Below are 16758 nucleotides of genomic sequence, written 5' to 3'. Positions count from 1 at the left end.
GGCGTACCGCACAGGTGCGAGAGAGACAGAGCGACGAAAACGACTCTCGGCATCGGCCTGCTCTGCCGTGCCTTTCGTTTTACACTGCCGTCCCTGCCCGCCAGACTACCAGTGCTGCTCGATCTCGGTCCGCAGGTCCCCATCGCCCCCAACCATGCCATGAGGTCGTCGGGACGACCGGGGCGTGCAGGGCGGCGCGTCTGCCTGCCAGGCCTGCCCCCTCCCTCGCTGCTGCTGCTGGCGTTCCTGGCTGCCACCGTCTCGGCGACGACAACCGTGGAGCGCCACCACCGCCACCACGGCCACCAAGGCCATCCTCAAGGTCACCAAGGCCACCACCAGGGTCACCAAGGTCACCAAGGCCACACTGCCCAAGCGTTCACCGCGACGCCCGCCCCGCAGGACGCCCAAGGCCGCCTCACCACGGTGGAGCGCGCGGTGGAGGACAACTCCGTCGACGGCCACCCGAACAAGAGCCCGCCCAGGATGTACCCGGGGTAAGTGTCCTGGTAGCTTAGCGCATCAGCAAACATGGAAGTCAATCATAGTTTTACAAGTCTTTACACCATCATAAAACATTTTTAAAGCACTGTTTCCTTGAAAGTGCAATCTGGACCCTTTTGCTGAACCAACCAATGGGAGCGCGGCGCTTACGTCACCGCGTTGTCGCCCTTTTCCCTACGAGGCCCTATAGGCCGGGCCCTTCCTGCGGCCGACGCAAGCAACGCGAGCACGCACCCCGGCCGCCGTGACCCCCGTCAACCAGTCGAGCGATTCCGGCGGCCGCAGCACGCCTCGCTCTGTCTCTCTCGCACCGCCACGGCCCCCGCGGCACCCTCCACGAGTGCGAGCGAGACGGGGCGAGCGAGGCGTGCGCGCGGCGGAACCGCCCGACGGCCGACGACAGCGCCGTTTGGGGCGTCGCCACGGCGTCGCCACTCCGGGAAAGATCGGCCAGGGCTTTAAAATGCGCCGCACGTCACCGGCACTGTATTTGCGAGCAAGGGGCTAACGCCCATACTAATGGCAGGGGCGGGAGGAGGGGGGGGGAGGGGGTTACGGCCGCAGGCGTGGTCCGGCCGGGGTCCAGACCGTCCAGAGACGGACGCGGCGCTGCTGCGCTGCAAGACGCATCATTACCATTCCGGAGCGATCCGCGCCGACTGCGTCGCGCCGCGCGTAGAGACCTAGAGACTGACGGAGAAGCGCGGGCGCCGTCGCGCGCTGGCGGCCATTTTGTCTGGGCCGGCCCAGAGGGGAGCGGGGAGGGGACAGCCGCGCGTCGCCGCGAACCCTTGGCCCTCGGCCTCGGCGGCCTTCACTACTTCCCTGCAGACTGATTCACGCTCGCACTCATGGGGGCAGAGACAGAGCGCGAGGAAAGCACTGCTGCGTGGAGGAAGAGGCAAAAACCGCCTTAAGTCGGCATGTCGGGGACTAAAAATGCAGGATGCGAGGTGCGGTGTCGCGGCAGTAAAGCCGGCCCCTCCCGGCCGACGTGTAAGGCCCACTTAGCGGCGCGTGACTCGATTGGGGGGGGGGGGGGGGGGTTGTCCCTAAAGTCATCCTCACATCACGTCGCCGCGCCGAAAGGCCGCATAAGGCCGAAACCCGCTGCAGACTGATTCCGAGAGTCGTCCCCAGCCGAAAATCTCGGTTACGATTACGGCCGGTTTCGACTCCGATTCCGACCCGACCGGGAGAGTTCCGGTTACCTTCGTAATTTCGGACAGGGTCCGGCTACGGGTACGATCGGACCCGGACGAAGTTGCGATTACGATCGTAGCCTGATGGGACCGTTGTGAAATGGAGGTGCGCAGAGTCTCCAAGTCCGTTGCCTGTGACCTCTCTGTACCCTCTGATTTCAATGCACGATACATGTACCCAGAGTGAACTTTGCGCGCTACGCCCAATTTTGACGTCAAAAATTTGTTGCCAGGTACCCTTTACAAGTTATTGAGTGTTTCTGAAAGTTTACTGGAGACCTCAACGCATGGGCAACGCATCTTGGAGTCCGAATCCGTAACCGGAACGGGTCCGATCGCAACCGGGAAGAGTCCGATCGTAACCGAGACGAGTCCGATCACAACCGGGAAAAGTCCGATCGTAATCAGGACAAGTCCGATCACAACCGGAGTTTCTTGTCGTAGTCGGGAATAAGGTCCGGTTTCCGACCGTAATCGGGAAATTTGGTCGATTTTCCGATCGGAACTCGTAATTTTCTACGGGATCGTAACCGAGATTTTCGGCTGGGTCGTTTTCGTCGCTCTGTCTCTCTCGCACCTATCGCAACGCCCCATGAGTGCGAGAGAGACAGAGCGACGAAAACGACTCCCGGAATCAGTCTGCTGTTGTCGCCGCGGCCGGCCGCTGCATTAGCGAGTGTCAATGCTAACGGCCCCCCTCTTCCCCCCCTCCCTTTCCCTTCGCGCACGGGGGGGGACCAACAGCCTGATTCCGACAGCCGTTTTCGTCGCTCTGTCTCTCTCGCACCGCCACGGAGAGTCCCATGAGTGCGACAGAGACAGACAATCTACTCTCGGAATCGGTCTGCAGGGCCCCGACCGGACCGGACCGCGAAGCGACACAAAACGGGAAAATAAATTTTCGCTAATGAAGGTGAGCCGAGTCCTGGACGTGGGTGGGCGCGGCCGCGCGGCGTTCCTCTCCCCCCCCCCCTTTCTCTTTTCCTCCTTTCCCGTTCCCCCTCGCCCGGGGCGAAAATGGGAGGGGGTCCCGACCGCGCGTGCCCCGTCCCAACCGACACTCATCCCTGGCTCGTTGATTACGGGCCGGCCGCCGAGATGTGTCCAGCCAGGACGGTGCCGAGCAGGACACACACTCATACACACACACACTCACACACACACACACACACACACACACACACTCTCTCACACACACACACATACCGCTTCTGCTTGCTGTGCGCCCTGTTTGTGTAGCCCATGTCCCTTACGACCCAGTGCGTGTCTGCTCGTGTAATCGACGGTAGGGCGTGGCGGGGCGTAGCGTCATCAGGGCGCTCTTGATTCCCAAGACAAACATGACCTACATGACCTAGCGGCGCGGGCAGCGCGGGTTGACTGCCCGGCAGTGACTGGCAGTAGTACAGCTGATGCCGGCTGCGATGCCCTCGCGTGGTTTTCGGTTTAGGTTACGGCGCGCGAATCGATTTCACCAGCAGATTTCGTTTTTCCTGTCTAGATCGACGGGCATCGAACCGTCGTCCTTTCGTGTTGTCCTGCGAGTGTGGTCGTCGCGTCGCGAGCGGTCGTCGTGGGCTGCAGCCAGTGCAGCCAGTGCAGCGGACTGATTCCCAGAGTTGTTTCTCGTCGCGCTGTCTCTCCCGCACACGCAGCGGCGTTCCGCACAGGTGCGAGAGAGACAGGGCGACGGAAACGACTCTCGGAGTCAGTCTGCAGAGAGACGCAGAGACACCACGGTATCGGGTGGCCTGGCGTGGAGGTAGACGCGCAAGGTGGGTGGTTGCGCCGCACTGCGCCGCACGCGGCTAGTTGCCGCGCTGCTGCAAGCACGCTGCAAGCACGCTGCAAGCCGGACCGCGAGCCCCCGGCAGACTCATTCCGAGAGTCGCTTTCGTCGCTCTGTCTCTCTCGCACCTTTACGGAGCGCTCCTTGGGTGCGAGAGAGACAGAGCGTCGTAAACGACTCTCGCGGATTCAGTTTGCGGCAGGGAGTCGGCTCACCGGCTCACCTGGCGGGACGCCAAAGCTTGGAGAGAGAGAGAGAGAGAGAGAGAGAGAGAGAGAGAGAGAGAGAGAGAGAGAGAGAGAGAGAGAGCAGGACTGCCTCCCCCGCGCTGCCGCGCCGTCTCTGATTTCAGCTAATTTGGTTGGCAGAGCAGAAACACGGCCTGCGATTCATCGTGATCGTGACGCCCACCACCGGCACGTCACCGACGTCGCCCCGCAGGTGCGCGCGCGACGGATGTCCAGCGGTGCCGCCAGTCCACGGGTCCACGCCAGTCCACGCCAGTCAGCGGCAGACTGATTCCGAGAGTCGTTTTCGTCGTTCCGTCTCTGTCTCGCACCTGCACGGAACGCCCCACGGGCGCGCGAAGCACAGAGCGACGAAAACGACTCTCGGAATCAGTCTGCAGCAGCACGCCGTTGTCCGTCAGCCAGCCGGGGGACTCCGAAGAGTCCGCTTCGTCGCTCTGTCTATCTCTCTCGCACCCTTCGGGTCGCCCCATGAGTGCGACGGAGACAGAGTGACGAAACGACCATCCGCAATCCGTGCGCGTGCCAGCCTAATTGTGCGGCACGCGTCGCGGTGCAACGACACGGCGGCACGGCACGGCACGGCACGGCACTGCGCCCACCCGGATTGCCACCGCATTCCGAAACGGTCGTTCCGCCGCTCTGTCTCCCTCGCACTCATGGGGCGTCTCGAAGGGTGCGAGAGAGACAGACAGAGCGACGAAACGATCTCGGGATCGAGTGGCGCTGCTGTGCGAATGCGAATGTGTGAGTGCGGCTCGCTTCTGCAGTGGCGGCGGGGCGGGGCTGGCCGCGGTCGTTGCGGGTAAACGACACTTTGCGGTGGAGGCACAGAACATTGGAAAGAACAATGCAGTTGCCGCCGAGCCGAACATCAAACTTACAGTGAGCAAGAAAATGTAGGGAAAATGTGGTAAAATATGCCCACCAATTTAATGAAAAAGTTGTCTGCCATTTCCTCACGCACCGTTTGCTCTCTCTCCGCTTCGGTGATGCGGGCTTTCGCACGGTCTGCTGAGACCTCCGTGGAGGCCTCCATGGAGGCGGCTGGAGAGGCAAAAGGTCGCATTGGCTCAGCCCCGCCCCGCCGCACCCCACCCGCCCCGCGACCAGCAACGCACGCCCTCTGGTGCTATATTTCTCATACTTTCTTCGTGCACACCGCCGGCCGCCTGATTCGGAAAGATGGCGTCGTCACTCTGTCTCTGTCGCGCTCATGGGCGGGCCGTGGGGGTGCGAGAGAGACAGAGCGACGAAAACCGACCGTCCAGAGCCCGCGGCCGCTTCCGCCCGACCGCGTGTCCGATCGGAGAGGAGGGCAAGGAGGGCGCGGCGGCGAAGGACGCGCTGCGATGCGAAGGCCCGGGGCGGGGCGGGGCGGGGCGGGGCGGGGCGGGGCGGGGCGGGGCGGGGCGGGGCGGGGCGGGGTAGGCAGGGCCAGTGTCCTCATCGAATAAACATTCCGTTCTCCATTCGGTCGAGTGCAGCGCTGCGCAGCGCGCCCCTCCCGAAATGTCACCGTGTTAACTTTTAACGGTCTCCTTCGCCTCGCCTAGCACACTATAGCACGCCCACGCCGAGGCCTGCTTGGCCTGCTTGGCCTGCACCGCGCCGCCCCGGCGGGTGCGCCTTCAATGTGACAAACGGCCGCAGTATTCACTCGCGGCCGTATGACTGACGCGCAGTGCGTGCCAAGTGCCCGCAGCAGACCGATTCCGAGAGCCGCTTTCGTCGCACTGCCCCTCTCGCACCTGTAGGGACGCCGCATGAGTGCGAGAGAGACAGACAGAGCGACGAAAACGTGTCAGGTCCGCAGTGCCGCACGCCGCGGCGCCCGGGGCTCCTGGACTTGACTCGGCGGCGTAGAATTCAATCGCCGCGGTGTCACTCATCGCAGTGCAGTGCAGCGCAGTGCCCCGTCCTCGCCGTAAATCGGGCTAGACCGCGACACGCAACGGCCTCGCCGCGCCGCGGATTCCGAGAGTCGTTCTCGTCGCGCTGTCCCTCTCGCACTCATGGGGCGTCCCGTGTAGGCGCGGGGGAGGCAGAGCGGAGAAAACGACCCTCGGAGTCAGTCTGCAGTGGGTTGGTTCCGAACATTGCCTTCGTCTCTCTTGCACTCCTAGAGCGTGCCACACGAGTGCGAGAGGGACAGCGTGACGCGCCACTGTGCGGAGTCCGCCTTTGTCACCCCCACGGTTTCCGCGACCGACAGAAAACGGCAAGCACAACAACTATCTGTCTGAGAAATAAATGCGCTCAAAACTAGACCGTAACGCTCCGCTCCGCTCCGCCGGGCTGTTTCCGCTGGACCGTTTTGTCCGCTCTGTCTCTCTCGCACTCATGGAGCCCTCCGGAGGGGTGCGAGAGAGACAGAGAGACAAAATGTCCCTCGGAATGACAGGCGGTGTTCGCGGCAGAGGCGTCCCCTGGGCCCTTGGGCCTGGGCCCTGCAGCCCGCAACCAGTGCGGCCGACACCGACATCGACGAACTGCTTTGGGGAGTCCCAGCGCCGCCACGCCACGCCACGCCACGCCCGCTCAGCGCTTCGCGCTCCCAGGCCAGCATTCTCATCAAAGGAATTAAGTGTAAATTGGCGCGTCGCGTCCCCGTCCGTCCGCATGGTCGGCCACACGGCGCTTACGGCCCTAGAGGAGGTGATTCCGAGAGTCGTTTTCGTCGTTCCGTCTCTCTCGCACTCATGGAGCGTCCCCTGTTGGTGCGAGAGAGACAGAGCGTCGGAAACCACTCTCGGAATCAGTCTGCAGGGCGCCAGGACGGGCGCGGCTATCGGCTTGAGGCTCAGCCCGGCAGGCCGGTGATGCCCGCCCGCCCGACGCCCGAGGCGCAGGGTTGCCTGCCTGCCGGGCGGCCGGCCGGTCTAGCCGCCTAGTGCCTAGGCCAGCACAGCACGGCACGGCCTGCATCTAGCATCAGTCGACCGAATCCGAGAGCCGTCTTCGCCACTTGGTCTCTCTCCCACCTGTAGGCGACGATTCATGAGCGCGAGAGAGACAGAGCGACGAAAAGGACTCTCGGAATCAGTCTGCTGGGGCCGCGGCCGTACTGCTTTACTGCTGCACTAGTTGAGGGGGCTGGGCCCGCAGCCCACCCAGCGCGTCGCGGACCGCTGGACCGCTCTGCACCCCATCGGCCTGCGACATTAACCTCTCGCTCTTTCTTTCTTCTCCGTGCGCAGGCGGCGCGTGTGCTCGCGTCGGGAGTCGACGCCGCGCCACGAGAAGGTGCGCGAGACGTACTGCCGGCCGAGGCTGCTGCCGTACTCGCAGCGCTGCGCCGGCGACCAGGTCTGCCGCGGAGTCAGGTGCGTACAGTGGGCCAGAAGACCGGTGGAGGCGGTCAAAACCCCGGACGCGTTTTGAGCTCCAGAGTCGCTAAATGGGACTCAAACCGAACGTGTGACCCCACCAATGGGTTGCACTGCGAACGACAAATCCATTGGTGGGGTCACACGTTCGGTTCGAGTCCTGTTTAGCGACTCTGGAGCTCAAAACGCGTTTAGAGTTCTGGCCACCCTCCATCGGTATTCTGGCCCACTGAGGGTCGGCGTCAAGTGGTGTATTAGTGGGAGTTACTGTAGTACTTCGCACGGAGGTGCTTACTGCTCAACCTCGCCGTGTCTGCGTACAGGATGGTGTGCGAGACGGCCTACAGGGACGTGCTGCGCACCAGGGTGACGCCGCGCACCGCCTACTCCTGCTGCCCCGGCTGGAGTGCCCGGAGAACGTCCCCCTTCGGCTGTGACTCGCGTCAGTGTTCCATTTTGTTGTTGTTGTTTCTTGCCCGTTTGGCTGTATATCCTATTTACCCGATGTTCTTTTTTCCCGCAGCCGTCTGCCACCCGCCGTGCGAGAACGGCGGCGTGTGCGAGCGCCCCGACGTGTGCGTGTGTCGCGCGGGGTTCACCGGACCGCGCTGCCAAGCAGGTACGCCGTCGTCTTCAAACCCCTCCAGCCTAGCCTCCTTCTTCCTCTATTTTTGTTTTTCCTTGCTTTGCCAGACGTGGACGAGTGCGACGAGGCGGCGGAGCGGCGCTGCGACCACGTCTGCAGCAACACGCCGGGCAGCTTCCGCTGCCAGTGCAGGCCCGGCTTCGTGCTGCAGCCCGACGGCCGCAGCTGCCAGCCTGCAGGTGCGTGGCGTGCGTCACTGCCTGCCAGTGGCGGATCCAGGGGCGGACTTTTTTTCGGGGGGTTCTCTGTTGACTCTGTTGACTACGTGCAGCATGGCTTTTTGCGAACCTTTCAGGCGGTTTCCCAAGTGCATGCGCCTTACCACTAGACAAACTATCTCTAGGTGCCCGGCCTAAACTGATGTCCGAGGAAGTCATTTTGAAGTCGTCCTCATTTCTAGCCTCACTCTGAATTGCCTTTTCTCGTCGAGTATGCCGCCCGCTCATGGCGCCATGAAGCTTGCCAAAATGCGTTACAGCATCTCAGATTGTCTGTTCTCATCAGGGAAGCCTCCTGGCATCGCTCCGGACCCCACGGACGGCGACTTCGAGTTCCTCGCCAAGAAGTTGGCCAAACTGGAGCAAGTATGGGACGGCATCGTCTGCCTTTAGTGCAGTGCCGTGGTAGTTGGTGACCGTTGTTGACTCGAACTTTGTCCCGCTCAGATTCTGCTGGTGCGGCAGAGGCACGAGCTGGAGGAGGAGGCTGAGGACTCCGAAGTGGAGTTGACGTCCGGCGCGGCGGCGGCCAACGCCGTCGCCAAGCTCAGCGCGCGGATCGACTCGCTGCAGACGGAGGTGGGTCCTTGTCCTTACTTTTGCTTTCAGCTTTTCATCTCGCTGAGAAGCTAAGATCGCGCCCAAAATCCCCGTCCCCGCTCTGCTCTCCCATTATTTTCTCAGTCCTCCCTGCTGCGCTCCTTCCCCTCCCCTCCCCTCCCCAGTGACCGGAGAAGGGGAGGGGGGAGGAGGAGGCGGCGGCGCGTGCGCGTAGAGTCCGGCTCGCCACGGCCCGGTCCATGCCGAGCCGCTGCGCGCTGTTATATGGACTCGCGGTCCCATCTCCCCCACCCAGGACCGTGTGGCCTAATGGATAAGGCGTCGGACTTCGGATCCGAAGATTGCAGGTTCGAGTCCTGTCACGGTCGAGTATTTTTTTTGGCGATGCCTTCCACAAAGGCTACTCTTGGCTCCGAATGATCGCTTCAGTGTCTTTTGTAAATATCGTGTCTGTGAGCTTCAGTTCTTTCACACTTTGTTCCATTAGATTCAACAGATGCGGCAAGCTGATCATCAGCGGTGTGCTCATGTGCAAGAACAATTATCTCGTTTGGAAGACGTTTGCTCAAGAATAGCAATTGTGGAACGAAAAGTTCACCATATTGCAGGTAAATTTCAGATTTGATTGTTTTCTTTATGCAGATTATTTTGATGGACTAATGGTTTTTGGCCTTCAGGTGCCTGCAGTACTAGAAATGCCAACAAGGTTTGGCCATAGAATACTCAAGATGTGATCGGCCTTCATAGCAGGCAGAGGCATCCACCAAAGCAGAAGATACACAGCAATTTGATTCACAAAAAAGTATACCGTGTTAATTAAATAAATTATCAAACAGATTTTCACTTCACATGTTGTCAAAAGTGTATTTCTTTAGAATGTCAACAGTAGGAAACAACAGCAGTTATTTTTCATAAGCTCTAGTGCACATTCCAGTTGAAGTTACATTTATTAAATTAACATAACAAATTATGTACAAAGAAGACAATCTGAATTTTATAGCAAGTTCTGCCAGGACATGATTGCTAAGGACTCATTATTAAGAATATTTTAACAGGATATTTTCAGTATAAAATACTGACAGTAATTTTGTAATTGTATTTGACTGTAAAGAATTATCACACAAAATGAGTAACCACAAAGGTCAAACCTCTCAAAACAATGCTTACAGAAAAATAAAGATCCATTAAAGAAATTTATGGGTTGCAATTATAATAGTAGATTGGGTTCACACTCCATATCAGATTCACCCGAATTTTCACTATCATTCTGTTCTTTGTTATTATTTAATGGCGCTTTACCTTTTGCTAACCTCTTGCGCATCTTTTTCCTCTGAACCTTATTGGCATGTGCTTTTGACCTGACTTTTTTACTGTTCATCCACTCAGGGTAGTTACCAAACTGATCCCTGTTTGTTTTGGGATCGTAGACTCTAACCACTCCACTGGCCAGTTTCTCTGCTTCCCGAGCGGCTCTTGCCTCCATCTCATCAAGTAGTGCTTTGTCCCTCTTGCACTCCGGGTTGAGCGATGTCACTCCGGTTAGTGCTTTAACAGCCTCTGCAATCTTCCGGTTAGATCTTCTTTGGAGAAGACCTTTAATTTCGTCGTGTGTTTGGTGAGCAACTGTCAAGTGGGTCCTTTCTAACTTGCTTCCAGGCTCCAGACCGGGCACTGCTGGTGGGGGTCCATTCATAGCTACAAACGAAACAGATCAAAAATTAATAAGGGCGTAAAAGGGTGAAAACAAACTAGACAAGGCCTTCCATCTTAAAGAAACGTACCTTCATGGAATATGGAGAGATGAGCCTTTTCGGTCTGCTCATTATATTCAAAATTAAGAGCGTTTATCAGTTTGGCCTTCACTCTAGGTCCATTAACAACCCTCTTCTCACGACGGTTGCGCCTCATGCGCTTACTCCTTAAACTTTTTCCCATTTTTGCTGATTAAAGAGGGAAACCTACAACAAAATAGTTTCAAAAAAACAGGGTTAGTACGGCACAAATTACATCGTATCCTTTTGAACAAGACCCTCCAATATGACATTTCACAGTAAGGAAAAGGTAAAAATAAACAATAGATACAAAATAAAATAATGATTCTTGTTTAATTTGTCAAATTAGACATGAACTACGCACAACCTATCGAGAGGTTAGAGTAAACTAACCCTTCGCAAATAGATTGCGCATTATGTACCATACAAAGAAACTTGATTTTGAAGGTGAAAGATCCTAGCCATTTACTGATATTCATGGCAATCACAGTGACTTACCCAAAATATAAATTGCACGATATTTGGGTGAGTCCACGTGCACGCAATCAAAACACACGACAACAGGAAGACAGACGGCGCTAGAAGTACCTAAACTCGGAGCCAGAGTTGGAGTAAGTCCGTCAAGCCGCCACCAGGGAGCGCTCCGGTCGTCACTCGTCGCCACCGCCCAGTCGCCACGGAGCGCCACGGGAGCGCTCGCGTCGCCACGCAAGCCACGAGCCCCAGCCCCAAGTCCCGAGTCGCCACTCCTGGGCTACGAGGGCTTTCGGCGGGAAATCCGAAAATTGCCGCCCAGCACTGACCTGGGTCCTGCAGGACACTTTTGGAATAGGAAACGTTCAAGGATCATCATTTATCTCAAAAGAGATGTCTCGTCATCGCCGTCCGGGAAATCTTGTGGCTGTTGCCGGCGTCTGGAGTAGCGACGAGGTCCGACAGATGGCGCTAGCTCGCGGGGAAGTCGCCATTAGTTCCACAAGTCTCCACCGAGCGCGCCACCATCCACTCAAACAGAGGCGCGGCGCAAAATTCGAACAAACCGAGGACTTTTTGAAAGATAGCGAGCGGTGCTGTAGGAACTTGGATTTTACGTCGTATTTCGGGCAACGCGATGTGGTGGTGAAATATTACCTTATTTCAGTGGCAAAAAAATAAAAGTGTGTGAGCGGAGCACACAAGGCGGTAGTTGCTGGAAGCTACTTCCAAGAGGTCTAGGCCATGGTGCCATGGTTGCAGCCAATGAGGGAGAAATTCTCGTTCGCCTCGACCAAATGGCGGCCAGGCGCAGCACTGCAGCAGCCAGGCGGCCACACCGGGTCGACCTTGGAAGACGATAGCCGCGTGAGCAATGCGATATCAGGTGGCCGTATCGACGGGCAGCCCTGCCGGGCCGAACGCACGGACGCAGCACCATTCATAGCAGGGCACAAGCCTGGGGCACAATGTCATAAGAGCGGTCGCCCTTTCCCTATGTTTGCAATCATTGTGTGAAGATGGTGGGATGAGTAGGATTTCTGCTGAATTTGTCACTCATTTTGGGATTTTGAGTACTGGCATACATTTTTGACGCCCTACCCATGTTGAAGAATGCATGGGATAGTAAGGCGGTGCTCTTTCTCTGCAGGTGTCTCTCGGAACGCGCGGTGCAGCAGGTGCAGCAGGTGCAGCGGGTGCAGAGGGTACAGCACCCCACCCACCGGCCCCACCGGCCTCCATGTGGGAATTCCCTACTAACCGACACCGCGCCGCACCGCGCTGCCTGCGGACTGATTCCGAATGTCTCTTTCGCCGCTCCGATTCACTCTCCGCCCCCCTCGCACTCGTACGGCTGCCCTCGGGTGCGAGAGAGACAGAGAGAGACAGACTGGCAAGACAACAGTGCGCGGAACCACCCCGGGCCGCTACCCCATTACCCTCCACAGCCCGACGCCTATTTTTCTAATGCACAAAGTTGGGGCGTAATGTGCAAAGTTGTGGCGCCGCGGTCGCCAGGACGGCTCTGTTTACTCCGTTTGTTTACGTGCCGCGGGGCCTTTGATTCCTTTGGGGTGCCGCTGGTGGATGTGGTAGGCCTTGGTAGCCTTTGGTAGGCGTTGGTAGCCGTTAGTAGCCAGTGGCACCCTTTAGTTGGCGGCTTTTGATGGCCGTGGGTGGCTCGCAGACTTATTGCGAGAGTCGTTTTCGTCGCTCTGTCTCTCTCGCACCTACAGGAGACGTTCCATCAGTGCGAGAGAGACAGAGCGACGAAAACGACTCTGGGAATCAGTGTGCCGGCCGCGCCACCCCACGCCGCGACGCGGTCTCCGCCACCTGCCATTCCGTTCCATTCGGTTGTCGCGGCGAGGTGCGTGTGCGTGTCCGCGGCCTGCTGGAGGCCGAGACCGTCCCGGTGGACGTCGTCGCCGTCGTCGCCGTCGTCGCCGCGGCAGTCCAGGTCAGTGCGTTTGGAGGTCGAGACTCGACGTCGTCGCCCTGGCTGTCTTGGCGTACAGTGTACGCGGGGCGGGCCCACTAGGAACGGCCCCCGTGTTTGCGCGCGCCGCGCTCGCGCCGCACGCACGGTCTGTGCGGGTGTGTGTTTGCCCGGGCAAGCGATGCCGAAGGCCCGACGGATCGCTTCGTCGCTCTCTGTCGCACTCATGGGGCGTCCCGTAGGGGCGGGGCGTGAGAAAGAGAGTGAGAGAGTGAGGCACCAGCGCACCAGTGCCCGGCGGCAGCGTTCAAAAGGACGATGATGCAACGGCGCGGTGCTGGGACACCCAGGACACCGCGGTGGGACCACTCGGGGACCGGTCGAGGAAAATTCGCGCATCATCGTGCTTTTGGCGTTGTAAAAATCCAGCCCAAGAGGAAGAAAGCGGCAAAAACTTCCACAATGCACCGGTGTCGAAAGGGTCGCCAACCTCAGCCTGCCTACAGGGAGCCAACTTGCCGATGACAGGGTCAAGCTGCCATGCGATTTTTAAAAACCACGGCATGACGTTTGGCCAGAATCGTCTTAGAAATAGAGTGTCCTATCAGCACCCCAACTGACACACGGCAGGATGAAGTAAGCAACCCATTCGAGCATGGAGGATAGCGTGGCAGTGTTTACCTTCTTTTGAGGCAGCACTGAGCAGGCCTCTCCGGCACTGTAAGTGTTTCATGCTTGCAATGTTGGCACCCCTGAAGACGCGCCGTCGCTCGCCGCCACGGCTTTCATGGTGTCGCGCCGAGCGACGCATCGGCCGCGTGTCCCGGAAACGGCACGACCGGCCCGCCGGCCTGCAGAGTCCTGCCGAGAGTCCTTTCCGTCGCTCTGTCTCTCTCGCACTCGTTGGGCGACCCTTGTAGGTGGGAGAGAGACTCTCGGAATGAGTCTGCCGGCGGGCTGGCGGTCGTTGGAGGCGGCGCGCCGGATGGGCCTTAATGCCCCTGGCCGTCAAGCTGGCCGTCAAGCTGGCCGTCCCGGTCGCCGTGTTTTGACGGCGCGCCTTCACACGCCGGGGGCCGGCGTGGCGGCAGGCAGATCGATCGCGCCGGGCGGCATGCTGGCCATCTGGCCGAGATAAGGCCACTCTTGTCCTGCTGCAGCACGCTGGCGGCACGCTGGCGGAGTGGACTGCGTGCACTGCGAGTGCGCGGCCTGGACCCGCCAGCCGGGCCGACGACCGAAGTGCCGTCATCAACGTTGTCTCAAACGGCGGCCTGCAGACCGATCCCGAGGGCCGTTTTCGTCGCTCTGTCTCTCTCGCACTCTTGGGACACCCCGTACGGGTGCGAGAGAGACAGAGCGGCGAATCTGGGAATGAGTCCGCAGGTCGCCGCGGTCGGTGCACGCCATGCACCACGCCTGCACACACGCGCGGCGCCGCGGCGCGGGCTGGTGGTGCCTGGCGGCGCGGCCCGCATGGGTGGCGTGTGGATTCGGATGGGAATAATGGCAAATTGACGAGCCAAGTCACAAAAGCGCACAGCAACACGGGGCGTGGCGGCGGGCCGGGGCGGGCCGGTCACGAGAGACACGGGCTGCCTGACTCCGCGACCTTCACCTTGGCCTCGCGCCTCGCCCTCGCCACGGCCACGGCCGAGGTTGGGCTATCCCCGGCCCTCCGCGGCTATCCCCCACTGCCACCGGCAGAGCGGTTCCACGCGGCGGTTTGTCGCGGCGTCTCTCTCGCACCCCCACTGGACGCCCCATGAGTGCGAGAGAGACGCCGCGACCAGCAGTGCCACCGCGCGGCCTTCGTGTCCTCCGTGATGGATGCTGCCGGGGGTGTTCAAGGCGGCCAGTCGCCCGATTTCAAGGGATCGCCTTCGTCGCTCTGTCTCTGTCGCACTCATGGGGCGTCCCCTGAGGGTGCGAGAGAGACAGCGCGAGGAAACGATCTATCCGAATCGGGCGGCAGGTGCGCGCCAGAGGGCCGGCCGCAGTGCACGCGAAGGACCGCTCTGTTTCTGTGTCGACGGCGAGGTCGCGGGTCGGCGTGGCGGCGGCTTGGCGGCCACGCGCCGTGTTGGACACGCCGCGATAAGGAGCCGATAAGCCGAATAACGAGCCGATCAGCGTACGCGCCGGCCGCGGCAGACTCATTCCGAGAGTCGCTTACGCCGTCGCTCTGTCTCTCTCGCACCTATACGGGACGCCTCATGAGTGCGAGAGGGGCCGAGCGACGAAAACGACTCTCGGAATGAGTCTGCGGCGCGCCGGCGGTCGTGGCGGCCCAAGGACGCGGTGACAGCCTCTCGGGGTGCGCGTTCACGGCGTTCACGGCGTTCACGGTGGTGGCGGTGACGCAGCGGTCGAGCGTAGGCGTGGATCCAGCTGGCGGGCCGAAGGACATTGAAACTCCTTAGCCCTGACCCCGAGGAAGCCGCCAGGAAGGGTAGACATAAAGCCACACTTTGCCCTGTGCGTAGGCAAAATGTGCTACATTGTCCCTTACCACCATCATCATCATCATCAGCGATGTTAGGCGTCAAAACTCTGGATCCGCCTCTGGGGGGAGCGCCTGCAGAGCGCGCGCGGCCGTCCCGTCGAGCGTGCGAGTGCGGCGGGCCTGCCTACCTCCGCGGCGCCCGGCCCGCACTTCACGCCGCCGCCACATGCTGGCGCGTCGTCCGAAATTCTCAACACAGCGTTGTTTGAGTTTTTGCCTGGCATGCCGGAGAAGATGCAACCCGGTGTCTTTTCGCCCACTTTTATGGCCGCTGAGCTCGCGGCATCGCGGCACTCGCGTGACGGCGGGCCGGGACTCGCAGATACAGATCGATCTCGCGGTGATGTGTTGTCTGTCGGTCGGCGGCAGCGCGGCAACAGGAAGGGCGCGCGGCCGTTTCGCCACCGCCACGCCCTTCGCGCCCTGGCCGAGGCCCTGGCCGAGGCCTGGCACACTGATGCCGGCGCGGTTCTCACGCCCTTTGCCGCCACGGCCGCGTCTTCGCCTCGCCGGGGCAACCCTGCTGAATTATACAAGCAGCAACAGACTGAGTCCAAGAGTCGCTCTGTCTCTCTCGCACTCAAGGGGCGTCCCGTACAGGTGCGAGAGAGACAGAGCGACGAAAACGACTCTCGGACTCTCGGACCGCGCGGGCCAGTCAGTCGAGCTGAGGGAATGGGAGGCCCCGAGGTGGAGGGGGAGGGGAAGTGTGCTTATTGCAGGCAGAAGGGCTGGTGTGGCATACGCAAGGGAAGCCCTTCGCTTCGCTTGTCGACGCCATCGACGCCCTGCCCGCCGCGCTGCAAGCCGGGTGCTGCGAAAAGGGTGGCGCCATTTCTGACCCGCTCGTTCTGTCTCTCTCTCGCCCGCCCAAGGGAAGCGTCATGAGTGCGAAAGAGACAGAGCGACGAAAGCGCTGCTCGAAATCGAGCTGCGGTTGAACACTCAGGGGAAGCACTGTTGTATTCGCATTCGATACTCGCGCGGGTGCGTGCATGGGCATCACTGTACACCGAAGTCAAGCTACGCTCCACACGGCTTCACATCCGCCACTGATGGCAGTTATCTGAGAAAGCAATGCCGATGCCCCCAAGACCTCCCCCCTCCCTCCCCCTCTTCCCCGCCTCTGCGGCACTTCCGCCAACAACAAGACCCCGCCGCTGCACCCCGGCGCCGGATCTGAAGCCACCGCGCCCCTCGGCCGGCAGCACAGCGCAGCACAGCGCAGCGGCAACCCCTCCCCGTCCAGATCAATGGTGTTGGTGCGGAGGCGCAGACCACCGGGCTGGCGCAGGGCGTGGCGGGGCGGGGCGGGGCGGGGCGGGGCGGGGCGGGGCGGGGCGGGGGCGGGCGGGGCGGCCGGCGCGTGCGCCTTCCACCCCGTCCGCAGCCCGCCCCGCAGTCCCCGCTCGCGGAGCGCAGAGCGGGCTGCAGCGGTGGGGATGCCCGCCTTGCCTGCCTGGCTGCCGGCGGCGTCCCCGCGGTCCCCTCCTCCGCCCACGTGGGTCCTAGCGTCCCTAGCCAGCGGGGCCGGGCCGGCGGGGCGCGGGGCCCCGGCAGTCCGTCACAG

The 16758-nt window shown here is 60.6% G+C and overlaps 2 protein-coding genes and 1 non-coding gene across 3 annotated transcripts; 2 read left to right on the top strand and 1 right to left on the bottom strand.

Annotated features, from left to right (window-relative positions):
* Nucleotides 1–202: 202 nt before the first annotated feature.
* Nucleotides 203–9345, top strand: LOC117653289 (epidermal growth factor-like protein 7). The gene is made up of 9 exons (XM_034398872.1): nucleotides 203–497; nucleotides 6944–7069; nucleotides 7396–7514; nucleotides 7596–7691; nucleotides 7766–7897; nucleotides 8223–8302; nucleotides 8384–8515; nucleotides 8985–9105; nucleotides 9175–9345. The coding sequence occupies exons 1-9, from the start codon at nucleotides 487–489 to the stop codon at nucleotides 9213–9215; spliced, it is 858 nt and encodes a 285-aa protein (XP_034254763.1). The 5' UTR covers nucleotides 203–486; the 3' UTR covers nucleotides 9216–9345.
* On the top strand, nucleotides 8793–8865 carry Trnar-ucg. The gene has a single exon. It is a non-coding gene; the product is annotated as a tRNA-Arg (tRNA).
* Nucleotides 9346–9425: 80 nt separating the features above from the next.
* Nucleotides 9426–10926, bottom strand: LOC117653290. The gene is made up of 3 exons (XM_034398873.1): nucleotides 10768–10926; nucleotides 10279–10455; nucleotides 9426–10192 (listed from the first exon to the last, which is right to left on the bottom strand). Exons 2-3 carry the CDS (start codon nucleotides 10430–10432, stop codon nucleotides 9705–9707), a joined length of 642 nt encoding a protein of 213 aa, XP_034254764.1. The 5' UTR covers nucleotides 10433–10455; nucleotides 10768–10926; the 3' UTR covers nucleotides 9426–9704.
* Between the last annotated feature and the right edge of the window lie 5832 nt (nucleotides 10927–16758).

This window comes from Thrips palmi, unplaced genomic scaffold, assembly GCF_012932325.1.
Source record: "Thrips palmi isolate BJ-2018 unplaced genomic scaffold, TpBJ-2018v1 HiC_scaffold_8, whole genome shotgun sequence".
Lineage (NCBI taxonomy): Eukaryota > Metazoa > Arthropoda > Insecta > Thysanoptera > Thripidae > Thrips > Thrips palmi.
This window is presented reverse-complemented; position numbering and strand designations above follow the sequence as displayed.

Coding starts and splice junctions, on each gene's coding strand:
- LOC117653289 (XM_034398872.1), top strand. Junction 7,070..7,395: donor CAGGTCTGCCGCGGAGTCAG/GTGCGTACAGTG, acceptor GTCTGCGTACAG/GATGGTGTGCGAGACGGCCT. Junction 7,515..7,595: donor CCCCTTCGGCTGTGACTCGC/GTCAGTGTTCCA, acceptor TTTTTCCCGCAG/CCGTCTGCCACCCGCCGTGC.
- LOC117653290 (XM_034398873.1), bottom strand. CDS start 10,432: ATGGGAAAAAGTTTAAGGAGTAAGCGCATGAGGCGCAACCGTCGTGAG. Junction 10,193..10,278: donor TCTCTCCATATTCCATGAAG/GTACGTTTCTTT, acceptor TTTCGTTTGTAG/CTATGAATGGACCCCCACCA.